The sequence below is a fragment of the Oxyura jamaicensis genome, chromosome 2, assembly GCF_011077185.1.
Source record: "Oxyura jamaicensis isolate SHBP4307 breed ruddy duck chromosome 2, BPBGC_Ojam_1.0, whole genome shotgun sequence".
Classification (NCBI taxonomy): domain Eukaryota; kingdom Metazoa; phylum Chordata; class Aves; order Anseriformes; family Anatidae; genus Oxyura; species Oxyura jamaicensis.
In genome coordinates this window covers 52,781,825-52,795,904 of record NC_048894.1, presented here as the reverse complement: position 1 = coordinate 52,795,904, position 14,080 = coordinate 52,781,825, and the positions used below count along the sequence as shown (strand labels likewise).

General features: G+C 36.9%; 1 protein-coding gene across 2 annotated transcripts in view; it reads left to right on the top strand.

Annotated features, from left to right (window-relative positions):
* Nucleotides 1-14,080, top strand: part of DTNBP1 (dystrobrevin binding protein 1) — an 85,283-nt gene that overhangs the window by 16,235 nt on the left and 54,968 nt on the right. For both annotated transcript variants that reach the window (XM_035316757.1, XM_035316756.1), the window contains 4 exons: nt 667-717; nt 3,341-3,391; nt 4,274-4,334; nt 7,787-7,919. In XM_035316757.1, the coding sequence (XP_035172648.1) occupies nt 667-717; nt 3,341-3,391; nt 4,274-4,334; nt 7,787-7,919 (296 nt within the window). The remainder of the gene's footprint in view (nt 1-666; nt 718-3,340; nt 3,392-4,273; nt 4,335-7,786; nt 7,920-14,080) is intronic.

The window sequence follows — 14,080 nt, the reverse complement described above, 5'->3', positions numbered from 1 at the left end:
TTGACTGGAAAAGAGCTTCAAAAAGCTGGGTGGGGGTAGTGGAGGAGTTAGGTTTGTTTGCTTGTGAGTCTTTTTGTTGTTGTGGTTATTTGTTTGTTTTTAACAAAATGGATTTTAAAGGAATGAGATACCAGTACATTTGAAATCAGCCATAGGTGAAACAAGCCTAAGATTTGCTCAGTTAGCAGTGCACTGTGACAATGCTGCTGGAGATTCTCATAGCAGGTGAAAAGTTGTGCTCATGCCAGCCTTATGTTGGCAGACTTACAGCAAGTGGGTGCAAATATGTCATTATTACTGTCATGCTTTTCCTTGGCACACATGCCTTACAAAGGATGTTCTTCAGGATTGAATTGGCTATTTGTATGCAGATCTTTCATACCTGTCTGCTAAGGAAGCAGCATTGAAAGCTGGATGGCTTGGATATATAGCTCTCATTAAACTTTTCATCCCAGGTGCTCGCTGCACTTGTAGAAAAATCTTACAGTTTAGAAGAAGTGAAAATAACTTTCTGTGACAGTTTCCATAAAATTAAGTGAAATTTGATTTGTGTCTGAAATAAGCTGAAATAAAAATACCTATAATAGACTGGAATTAACATGTTACACATTCAGACAAGTTGTGCTTTGTTGGAAATGTCTGACAGCTTTGTGTTTTGATTTACAGGTTGAAGACGTTGGGCGACAAATCAAGAGAAGCAAAAAAAAGCAGGCAGAGGTAGTTCTGTACACCTTAATGTATAGCATTGACTTAGGATGTTACTGTTAAAGGCAAATATAAAAAAGGCTCATATATTCAGGGTACAAAAATATCTCCATATAATTTTACAGAATGTTCTTTTGATGACAAAAAAGCTTAACCCTAATATTGATGAAATATGGGGCTTAATAGAATTTTGGTATGCCTAAATAATTTTTGATGCTTATCAAACAATTTATAAATGTCTATTTAAATATGTGAGTAGTCAACTTTATTGTAGCACTTCGCACAAGATTCAGATTGTAGTACACCAAAATATATTTTTTTACAATCTCTGTGACTCTTGTATACTAAAATTGTTTGTAATTGTTTTTCAGTGTAAGAACAAAAGTGAGCCTTTTTATTGTAAAAAATGTATAACATACTACTTAAATGACCTGTGTTCATCTCTATTGCAAGAGCTTTTAAAAATTGTGTATTTCTTAGTCCTCTGCACTTAAGCATATTGTTTCAACTTGTGTAAACTATAGGGAAGGACCACTTAATGTCTGTAAATGACATCAGTGTTGCTTCTTCAAATAAGCTCAGATGTGCTTTAGTGTGAAGCACGTTCTCACTAAAAAAGCATGGAGACACAAATTAATCTTAAGACAAGCTTTAAGCAAAAAATAAGGCATCTGAAATAAACTGTATGAAGTTCCAAAGCTTGATGTTTTGAAGAGTGTAAACACTTTTATAGCAGAAAACTGGTTGTGTTGACAAGTCACTGAAGCTAAACTAAAAATTGGAAAGGTTTGAATAAAACTATTTTAGGCAACTGCCTTCTCTGTATATTTCCAGTCCAAAATATTTTGGTTCATCTGCTGTATTGTGAATCTTAATCACTTTTTGAGAAAAGCACTGGGCAATCCAGTTAGATCCTCACAAACTGGGGAATGCCAGGATTACTTCTGCTTTGCTGTTAAAGTTCTGGAACAGGTACAGCTTAGTTTGGTGATAAGGATGGCTGAGAACTTGTGGAGCAGGATCGGAGAGAAGCCACTAAGGGTGATGTTGTGGTGGGAGCTTGTTACTGCCAATCTGACTAGGGACAGGAAGTGGAAGGTGTCTTCTCTAAACAATTCAAGGAAGTTTCTCTAGCATTAAACCCCCATTCTTCTGGAGGGCTTTAACTTCCTCTGTATCTGCTGAAAGAATGATGCAGCAGTCAAGAAGAGTTCTGAAGGAGGTCAGGGATAACTTTTTGATACCCTTTTGATAACTTTAGCATGCAGGGATAGCTTTAGGAAAGCCCAAGTACAAGAAGAGCTGCTACCCCTGCATTGGTAATAAAAGGCTGAATGAAATAAACATGGGATAGTTGATAAATGGGGTGGATGATGAAATGAAATTGAGATGGGTGATGCCTTTGCCTTAGTCCTTGTGAACAAGGTCTCCCCATCCCTCTGCTTAGTTAGAGGATTCAAGAAAGAGACTAACCAGTAATGCATGCAAATCAAACTGGGGGACTCAGCCCATGGAAGCCCACAATATGGGCCATGAGCTGTACAGATTGTAAAATTCAATCCGTACAAATTTCAAAGTCTTTGCCTGGGAAGAAAGAATCCTCTGCAACAATATGGACTGGGGCTGGGAAGTAGCTTTGCTGTGAAAACCCTGGGGTTTTGGCAGAAATCGAGCTGAAAGTGAGCCAGGAACGTGCCTGGCAGCAAGGAAGGCCACATGCAGCAGGACTGAGGAGAGTGGCTATCCACCCTGACTCAGCGCTCGTTATTTCCCATGGAGTTACTGCGTGTAGTTTTGGGCCAACATAAGGAAGACATTGATAACCTGGAGTGAATTCATCTGAGGGCCGCTGGGATGCTGGGGTTGCAGTCTTGCTGTTATATGAGGAAAGGTTTGTTCAGCCTGGAGACAAGGTGGCTTTGGGGAGACTTAGCAGCAGCCTGCTGTTACCTGTGTGCAGGTTATCAAGGTGAGGCAGGCAGGCTCTTCACAGTGCTATGTGACAGGATGACAAAAGGCAATAGGTATAAAGGAAACAAAGAGCTTCAGATGGGAAAATGCTATAAGGAAAAGTGCTCCGTCTGTCGTCGTCGTCCGCCCCGCGGGGCCCCCCCCCCCACACACAAGGGGAACAGGGTGCTTACAAAGGCTGTGAAGTTTCTGTCTTCAGAGGTTTTCAAATTCTAACCGGACAAATCCCTGAGCAAGCTGATCTGATCCCACAGCTGGTCCTGCTTTGAGCAAGAGGTTAAACTAGAGACCTGCTGTGAGGTCCATTTTCATCTCACCGATTCTATGATTTTTCCCTTGGCTTAAGAAAAAAAGGTTTCATTTGTGGTATTTATTTATACAAGAAATTGTCACATGTAAGTTGTTTTTAATGGGCATAGTCTAGAACAGTTAATAGTGGGCTACAATAAAAAATGAAGGAGAAAAAAAAAACACCTAGCTTTGGAATATTCTTGTAACATACACTGTAACGTACTTTAAACCTGAAATGACAAAATGTGAAAGCAAACACTAGGCAACGTTCCTGTGCTCAGCGTATCTGTCAAATGCATGTATGTGTGCATAGATGGTGTATAACAGCCTTCTATTCATTAATAACATTTGTATATTTACAATGTGTTTACAGAACTGCTCAGAATTTGCCAGAGTTTTCTCCTGGACTGGAATTACTAAGCAGGTATGACCTTCTATTTCTTTATTGGTGTCAGCTTCCTGATATTTCAGCAATAACTTTGTTAGGTCAAAAAAATGGGAAGAAAATGTGTTCACGTTGCTATTCATTTCTGGATGCTTTGCAGTGAGTAGAGCAGGGCTTGTTGGGAAATGATAAATGTATTTAAAGTTTGCCCAATTCTTAAGTATTGTGGTGTTGGTGAATCAGGCATTCTGTAGGAAAAGAAGAATTTGAAAGATATCTTCAGTTCTGGGTCTATTGCACAGAGAGGAAGGAGAGCAGCATTGAGACGCAGCATATGGTTTTAATTTAACACTTTATAACTTTTACACATTTCATGATTTACTGCTGTTATAATGGAAATATAAACAGCATGCCTGTCATAGCCAAGAAATTGTTTTCCATGTCTATTTCATCACGTTTTTCCTGAGTAGTAGATTTTGTCTGCATTATAAATTTCCTCTGTGTTTGTATCTTCAAAACAAAAAAAACTGTTCTCATTTTTTTGGGGCGGGGGGACAGATGAATGGGACAGGCAATGGACGTGACTGGTGATACAATCTTGTCTTTTTATTATTATTATTATCTTCTTAATGGAATTGGGTTCCAAGTAGTGCTGTAATCACCTTTGTGTGTAGTCTTGAATCTAAGTCTGGGTCCAATGAGCTCTCAACGTATGCTAAAAAAAGATGGATCATTTCTTTGAAATAAATTATTTCTTACTGTATATTCCTTTCTTGTATTTACTGTTCTTCCAATACAATTAGACAGGTTTTTAAACTGGATTTCTGTAATCTCTGTAAATATAAACACACAGGCATCCATGAAATCCTCTTTATTTGTAAGGGGAATACATTTTTAAAAAATCATTTATCTTCTCTTCAGATATGAAGATGCTTGGGCTGCCCTTCACAAAGGAGCTAAGGATTGTGCAAAAGCTGGAGAGGTAAGAAAAAATAATGATGCTACTCTTAAAATGCTTTAAAATGTGTAAATAAATTTAAACTTAAATTTTTAGTACCAGTGTATTAGGTTCATTCTGGTCACCAGCTGAGCACCTGCATATACCTTTGGCTAGCGGTCAGCTGTTCTGGCAGTGTCCTCTCCCAATTTCGTGCCTGCCCAAGCTTTATCACTTTAGGGGTAGAGTTTATGAGTGGGGAAAAGTGAAAGCCTTAACACTGTGCAAGCACTTTTCAGCAGCATTCAAAACACTGATGTGTTCTGAACATTGTTCTAGTCACAGATCCAAGACACAGCATTGTGTGTGTTGTTATGAAGAAGGTTAACTCCATCCCAGCTGGGTGCAGTACAACCAGTGTTAGGAAAAGTAATACTCTCTGTTGCAGCTTCAGAAAAATGTCAAGCTGCATTGTTTTACTGTGCTTTTAAGATGCTGTTTGACTGGCAACAAATAGAATGGATCACAGTGCCCAGTTCCTATTTTCTTAAAACCTTTTTGAGATTTATTGCTAGTCAGCAACAATTAATGTTCCTGATGTATTAAATATGTCTGTTGTAAAAACAGAAGCTCTGTGATCATGTTTCTTACAAGGCATCATCTGACAAGAATTGTCTGAAGTTCACTCTGCTGTTTACTTTCTGAGACTTCTGTTGCTGCAAGCATTGAGTATGATCATTTCCTACTTCTGTTAATTTTAACTAATACATTGACACCCAGAAATTCTTGTCTTCTGTCTTGTGTTCAGACAGTTGGAATCACTCCTTGAGCTTAAGCAAAAATTAATTACAGTAGCTTACTGTTTTTCTGGCAGATATGAGGTTACAGAATGGCAATGAGAGATTGCCATTGAAGTGTGACAAGAAGGCAATGGTAAAAATAGGACACATCCAGAGGTTCAGACAACCATTTTTTGCACTCTTCGGGCATTATCTGACATATTTTAAGTTAGCTGGGGGTATTATTTTGAGTCTGCTTAAGAGATCTATGGTAAATGGCAATGTAAACAATGTAATGTCAATGATAATGCAAACAATAAATAATATGATGTAATGTAAACAGTTGCAAAAATGGCGTTGTATGTTACCACTGTAGCTCTTTAGAAGTAGTGGGAGGGCTGGGAAGTACAGAATACCTCTGGGGTTGAGGCGTGCTGCTGGTTAGTACCAGGGTAGGGCTGTCTCACGGATGCTCTCTGCTCCTTCTCCTATTGGGCAGGAAATGGCAAGATCTGACTTGTCTGTCTGAACAAAGTCGGAAAGTGTCTGTGCTTGCTTCTGATTTCATTTACTTTTTCCCTTCTGGAAGTAAAGTAACAAGCTCTTCAGTTTATTTCTGGCGTGAAGGGAAAGGAAGCTACAGTAAGTGCTGCCTATGGATTGATCTGCTCCTCTGGAGGTCCACACCAGATATCACATTGCAAACCCAATTCAAGGGGCAGACGGTGTCAGCTGCATAGCCGTGATGCAGAGCAGGACTGAACTGTGGGGTTCACTGTCCTGTATGAAACCTTAACTTTTCCTGACTCTTCTGGTTTCCATAGGAGTTTTCTCCCTAGCTTTTTCCGATGTATATAAAAACTCACTGCTTAGTATTTTTGAAATGCTGTATTTAGGGTAAGGAAGGTTATCGTATGTTCTTTTTTGTCTTGCCTGATAGTATGCCCACCTTTTCCACCAGTTCTAGTGAAAAGCTTCAGTTATTAGAGATGAAGTTCTCTCTGCCAGCTTTGTGTGTTTTACTACTCGTAATTATTTTTAGAAGACCTCTTAAATGAGTTTCTTAAAGTTTTGCAATACTTGCAATAGTCTGTTTAAAAATGTAATTCTAAAAGCTATGTGACATTTCACGTATGTAAAGCCAAGATAACCTTAAATTTCTGTGTTATGGCTGCTTGGGAAAATTAGAATGAAAAATTTCCAAAAAGACTCCCAACATTTTCCATGAAGTTCAGATATTTTCTTTTTGGGAGAATACAAAATACGCTTTTATGAAAGTACAAAATACAGGGTTCAATATAATCAGAATCGTGTAAGCCCACGGGATTGATTGTACCATATGAGGCCTAAAGTTCCACTTGTCCAGTATCCTGTTTCTGGTAGTGGCCAGTAGCAGATAAATAAAAGCACTGGTAGTTTATAAACCTTGAATAGAGAAAGGAACTTGAATATTTCAAGCTTTAATTGCTGCCTACAGCCTTACCATGTTAAATTGTAGATGTTAACTACCAATTCCATCTACAAAATTATCCTAAAAATACTGCTTTTAGATGCTTATAATCTTAGTTGCATGTAATTTTCTCTAGGCTGAAATGTTTTTCTGGTGTTTGTCTTCATCTCATGGTGTATTTTGTTGTTGTTTGCTTTAACGTTTGACTCATACGAATCCCTTATCTCGTTCTCAAAAACAGTTCTGGCTTTTTAAAAGGGTGTTGGTCTTCTGAAGCATTTCATTACTCACTGGGCTTTGGAATAAGGTTTCAAGCCTTGTCTGGGTAACAGGATGGCTTTTTGACAGAGAGGGATAGTTGGAAGGGTTTGGAAATGGAAGTTGTCATTCTTCTGAAAGAATCTGTATGAAGTAGATAGAATTATAAATCTTTAAGAACTTCCTTTGCCCGTTGTTAAAATGTTTTCTATTTTTGCAACTAAATTCTATCAAAACTGAAGCATTCAGAATGCAGATACAGAAGAATAGGTAATGGAACTAAGAGCAGGGAAACTAATTGAATCATCTCAATTACCATATGTAAGGGAAACGTTTGTGTTACCTAACTTCTCTTGCTCTAGCTGCGTCTTGTAGAATCTGACCTATGTAAAATAAAATTTTTAAATGGTGTATCCTCCTCATTATTACACTATTGTATAATGAATGTTAGGAAGAATCAAACAAAAACAACAGAAACAGTGTCACAGATTTGTAATTTCTGAAAATGAAACTGGGTCTGAAACTGGTGCTTCTAAATCAACTGTTCTGGTTTTTGGAGTGGCAATAGGAAAATGGTGACAAGTTTTATAGACATGTCAATTTCATCAGACTTTATTGATTAAATTGGCATGACTAGCAACATTAAACTAAGTTATCCATTTAGGTAAGCCTTACATTACAGCACTGGAATGTTATTATTGTATACCAGTGCAGCCCTGCTGTATTCCAGCTGTATGTCACTACAGTTAATAAAATTCATAAAATGTCCTGTTTTAATCAGTGTATTGAGCAAAAGCTTTCTATGTTATTGTGATTGATACATTTTTATAGGCATTTTTCATACTGTGGGATGCTTTCTTGAGTGTGTTGTATGTTTACTTGGGAAGTATGTAAGTTGTAGTGCTATAAGGTTATGTATTGACTTTATGCATAAATTCTAAAAATTGGTTGAGATGCTCATAAGTAGGTACATAAACTTGCAAGTAAAGTCAAGAACCTGTTTGTTTCAGCTGGTGGACAGTGAAGTTGTGATGCTTTCTGCACACTGGGAGAAGAAAAGAAACAGTCTGGTGGAACTACAGGATCAGCTCCAACAAATACCTGGGTTCTTAGCGGATCTGGAATGCCTTACAGCAAGCCTAGGTAAGGTTTTATAGACATAGCAAGCGTTCAAAGAGGCTTAGACTGAAGTTCACGTCATGAACTTTGTAATTATAAAATTTAATTTTACTCCCCAAACACATCCTTTTTATTATAAAGCATTAGTTCTTAAACTAACTGGTTTTGTAAAGAAGCAAAATTTATAGTGCTTGCTTTCCCAAAAGTTAAAATGTTGTATCTGTCACTATTCTGGGGGGGAGGAAAAAGTATGGTAACTGCATGCCCTGGTGTAAACCTCTGAAAATGTTTATTCTCGAAGTCTTAATATTACTTACATAAAAAATTTAACAGTTATGTATGTAGTTGATTCTCTTGAGCCTGTGTAGTTTAGTTTAATAATTTCTTTTAAATCATCATTTGTTCTGTGAGGCAAGAAATGTGCCTGGCTTGGGACATTTCCATGGCAGAAACATTTTGTTGAAAGTCATTGTTGTTTCCAAAGCTTGCTCCTATAAGTTAACTTAGTGTTGTGGTTTAACACGGCTGGCAGCTAAACACCACACAGCCGTTCGCTCACCCTCCCCCCTCCCTCTCTGGGATGGGGGAGAGAAACGGGAAAGTGAAGCCTGTGGGTTGAGATAAAGACAGTTTATTAAGATAGAAAATAATAATGATAATAATAATAATAATAATATGTACAAACAAGTGATGCACAATGCAATTACTCACCACTCGCTGACCGATGCCCAGCCCAACCCCGAGCAACCGGCCCCCCCACCCCGGCTAGCCACCCCTATATATTGTTTAGCATGATGTCAGATAGTATGGAATACCCCTTTGGCCAGTTTGGGTCAGCTGTCCTGGGTCTGTCCCCTCCCAGCTCTTGCTGCACCCCCAGCCTGCCCACTGGTAGGACAGAGTGAGAAGCTGAAAAGTCCTTGGCTTAGTATAAGCATTGCTCTGCAACAATTAAAACATCAGCATGTTATCAGCACTCTTCTCATCCTAATCCAAAACATAGCACCCTACCAGCTACTAGGAGGGAAAATAACTGTCCTAACTGAAACCAGGACACTTAGTATACAGGAATACCTGTCTTTTTCATAGGTGAAACTAGCAATGCTAGTTTCTGAGGTTACCAAATACATTGTATTTGTTAAATGTGTTGTCTGGGACTACAGATGGGTTCCAATTTTGTATAATTCTATCAAATGTTAACCTGTCGATTTAACTTAAAAGATGAGAAGATCACTGCTTTAGTGGACTACTTCTGGAAACCTCTCATACAAAACAGTTGATCCAGTGTTGAAAATGAAATGAAGAAAAACTATTCTGGCCTCTGAGTCTTTGAAAAGCTGCAGTGTAACTGTGCCTTGAAACAAGGATGCAGTATTTGAAAATTAGGAAGCCCTTCTGTTATCAGTAGGCCTCTTACTGTCTGTTCAAGTTGCATCAAATTAGAAGTTTTTAAACAAATAATTTTTTGTTCCTAGGTAGACTAGTAATAACTTCCTATTTCTTTTTGAACCACGGAATGTATTTTCATGTATTATTGTATATCATGTGATTTAGTAAGGCATTATTATGTGTGGTAAGCATCTCTGTTGGCATTTTGAAAAGCTTGCTTATTTTCTCATGAAATACCAACTGAAATACTGATGTATTTGAATACTGATTTTAATATCATCATGCATAAAGTGATGCAGTCCACTGGTAGGCCAAAGATAAGCAATATAATAAAACATAATGGAATTGTCTTTATAGTTCATAACTGCAAACCCTATAAATTTTGATGAATTGGGGTTACCTTACCATTCCTAATATTATGGTTTTATGAACCAGAATTAATCTCACCCTTACTGTAAAATTAGTTGGAGGAGTCTCAGTGACTCTAGAATATTTTTGATTTTATGCAAGCAGCACTTGGGGAAATATTAACAGGTTTGCTCTGGGAGGATAATTTTGAGAAACACTGCCAAGTTTGTGAGATTTGAACCAAATCTTCTAGCCTCACTTCATGGGTCAGATTTCAAGTAATTCACCTAGTGGTTTTTATTAGTTCTTCCCTAACCACTGAGATTGGGTTTTGGTTTTTCTTTTTTGTATTTGTTTGTTTCTGGTAAGTCTTATAGAGTCTATCTGAAGGGAAAGGTATAATTTATATCAAATTCAATGTCTACAGTTCTGGATTTAGCAGAAGTTTACTGGGATATTCTACTTACTGTTTTTATTCTTTTATAACTGAGATATCTGTTCTTCCTAAACATAAGCCGTGTTCACTTTTCCAAGAGCTGATTAATACGTGACTGAATTTTGAATGCGAGTGAAACACTTTGTTTAAAAAAAAAAAAAAAAAAAGTGAATATAGAATTATAAGTTGCTATATCCTGGGTTGTGCATCCAAGATGTTATTTGGCTAATCTTCATCATTTCAGGAAATTAATAGTAGTTCTGTGTTGTGGTATGCTAGGCCTCTAATACATCTGTTAATGCTTTCATTTTGAAAGTTGACAGAGAACCCTGGCAGTTTTTGGTAACAGAAATTTCAGATAATGAAAATGAACCTTTTTGGTGACCTACTTAAAATCAACATGAGTCGTGTACAGATTCTTAGTCTTTTATGTGTATAACAAGACACATTTTCATTAGCGATTTATTTATAAAGTCCTTTTACTTAGGTACTCATATTATCAGTCGTTCCTCACTTCCATAAAAAAGTCTGTTTCCATTTGTCTGATAAATTTATTGTATCATATGAGATCTTGTAACTGTTGTTGAAAGCCTTGAAGAAAAAAATTACTCTTGTAAAAGTGAAATCAACAGTTATTGCCCTTTCAAAGTCCAGCATTTGAATCATCATTTAAGGCAAATTTTATTTGAGATGTTGTAGAAAATAGCTGCTTGTCAATATTTGGCATGTTTGTCTTAATATAAAATATACTTCATGTTTGAGTGGGGGCATTTGCTCAAATGTCTGTTTTGATTTCAGTAAATCAATGCACACAAACCTAGATTCAAATCCAATTTTCACTCTTTTTTTTTTTTCCTCTTAAACATCTAATGTTAAACATCAGCTTGAAATTGGTTTCAAAAAGACAGGTCATAAACATAGGTGACAGACCCCATGTAGGGTGAAAATATTTAGACCTGTGAGAGTGGGAAGAAAATAAGGCTAGGGATATATTCATAGAGATAAAAGCTGTTCCTTCCTATATTTAACAGTCTTTTTTTAAGTCTTGCAGGTGAATTGAGCTCTTCCTCTGTGTGTGTGTGTACATGAGCGTGAACATACATATATACATATATTTGCTTGATGTAAGCTTAGTGATTTGTTGTGTCCATTTGACCTAGAGGTAAAGGGAATTTCTTTGATGTAATTGTTTCCATCCTTATTGTTTTGTTCCTTTTTGATTTTTAGTTGGAAGATGAATAAGCTTTTTGAAAATGGCTTTCATACTGATTGGTAGTTTCTGTTTTAGTGGCCAGGACTGTGCAGGAAAGTTAAATATAAAATTATTGTAGGGAAAAATGAAAACTGGTATTTTCTGATATACAGTTGTGATTTAGCTTTTCTAACAATTTTTGAACTACCACAGAACAACAGGTGACATAGGTTTCAGTTAAAATAAATATGTGATAAATTTAAATCAAGTAAACTTTAGGAAGAATGAAATTTCTGGTGCAATGAATCTTTTCCCACCTCTTTAAAAAGATAAAAGGTAGGGGGAGTGCTTTTCTCCATTACGTTGTTTCAGAGTGTAACGGTGTTTGATGCCTGATCACCTGGTTGTAGGATACCTTGAAGTGGGAGCTGCCTGTCAAAAGTCGCGTATAAATCCTTTGAGCTCAATATTTTGCATACAGAGGAATTCTGTACCTTCAGTGTTTTGATTTCTAAAATGTCATAACTCTGATCTCTCCTAAATAAACTGAAATTCTATTTTGTTGTCTCTGTCTAAATTACAGCCCCGTGTGAAAATATGATTGATGTTTTTCCTACTTGGGGCCTATCTTGATATATACAGAATTTTAGCTTTGTAAAATTGAAATTTTGAATGGTAGAAAACATAGCAGTCATGGACATATCTTTAGACCAGCTGGCTTTCAGGGGCAGATGCATTCTAGGTACTACTGTAAGCAATAAACTGGAAATGTATATATATACATTTTTAATTTAGTGGTTTTCCTAAATACCTTTTTTAAAGTATGAGCTTATGTATCTGTGGATATTGATAAGAACTTGTCAAACCATTATAGCTTAAGTTCCAAATAGATTAAATACATAGCTTTGTTTGGAACTTCCTTTTGGTGCACAGTGCATAAGGTCTCATTTGGGAAGGAGAGACATGAATTCACAACCAATGCCATTGCTGTGGCTACATTTTTGTGCGTGTGTGTGTGAAAACAGGTGTTTTCTCTTTCATTTTAGAAAGAAAAATTCTGAAGTCTGTGTTGCAGTGAAGCAAGATTTTTTTCTTCTGGAGAATTTAAGTTGCTCCTGTTCTGCAGGAGCACAAGCTGTGTTTTCTGCAATTCCCACTAGAGGCTGCTCAAATACTAGTGCTAAGAGTCAGTTGGCCTCTAGAATTCACTTTTCTTCATTATATTTTCCTGTTCTTTGTTGTTATCTTTTAACGTTATTTCAATAGCAAGGACAGAATAGTATTTTTTTTATTATTATTTTTTTGCTAAGTGGAAAAACAGTAGCTGATAAGTACCTTTCTAATGTATCTTGAATCCTGCCGTGTTTGTGAATTTTGCAAATTAATAAGTGAGCAATCATTCTGAAAGGCAAGTTAGTATAATGGAGTCATTTGGATTTTAATGCACTCAGAAAAGTCCATTTTTTTTAAGCAAAATGAGACCAGCAATCATAAAAAACAGTCATGATATTACGTGTTGAATACATCTGGATTTTGTGAGAGAGGAAGTTGAGTGTGTGGTAAACAATGCATATTCTACAGCGTAATCTGTAGAACTGAAAACATTTTTTCCTCAAACTTGTTCCCACGTTAATTGTTAACGTTTTTTCAAGTAATCTATGCTGATAGATAGATTATGTCATGTGTTTACTTTTCTGACTGCTACGAAGCATTTTTTTACTTTCTTGTTCGGGACAAAAAAAAATCTTTTGGAGCTGAAGGTACAAATATGCATGCTGGGGAATTTGTTTATAGAGTCTTTAACTTCTGCAGTTATTGAGGGAACCACTAGGATAGCAATTTCTAGTTGAGCAATGGCCAAGAAAGCTGAAATTTTGTGTTCTCCAAGATAGGCTCCAAGTATGAAAGCCAGACCAGGACTGGGGATTTGACACTGATGTCTTCAGCTTGCAGTTTCCTTCCTTTGAGCAACCGAAACACGATAAATCACTTTTTTCTGCCCTGAACTTACTAGTTTTTGTCTTGCTTCTTGGAGATAGCTTCTGTCTCAGTTAGGCAAAGGTGAAACCAGGCCATTTGCCAAAACAAGAGTTGCTTTAGCTTTTTCTGCTATTTCATTCCATCTTCTCTGTAGTTCTTTGCATCAACAATCAAATTTATCTGTTGTAACGGACTAGTGTATCTGTCTCTGAACTGGGAACTCCCACCTACTCTTTGCTTGTTTCATTTGTAAACATGTAAATGTAATTCTTCTTCCCTCTGGTAAAGGAATCATTACGGCAAGAATGTCGATAGTAGTCCTGTGTTCACATAGCTGTATCCTAGAGTTCATTAGAGTCTCAACTTAAAAGAAGACATTGAGAGGGTTTTTGTGCGTGGTTATGTAGGATGGGTAAATCTAGAGATTTGTCCATTGGTCTATCTTTATTAGTAAATTTTCAAAGCCAGCATTTTATATTATCGCAAGGTTTTATAAGAGTTAAAATTCTTCCAGTACACTTTACTTCATTTGAATACTTTGAGATTAGTACTGGCCTTGGTTAGCAAAGTTTCCTTCCTCAGGTTGGTACGAAGCAGGTAGTAGTAAAATAACAGCATGCCTGACAAGCAAAATTAAATTACGAATTTGGGATGCTTCTTTTCACTAAGTATGGACCACAAGTCTTTGAGACTAAGATGCTGGGGAAAATACACATCTCGCTGCAAAGGGAGCCTCAGTTATATCTCGCTTAACATGGCTCTGCTGTCACTCTCCCCTTTGTGATTTGAGATGTGTTTATCTTTCTGCTCCGTTTATATATATGCAATTATTACCATGTT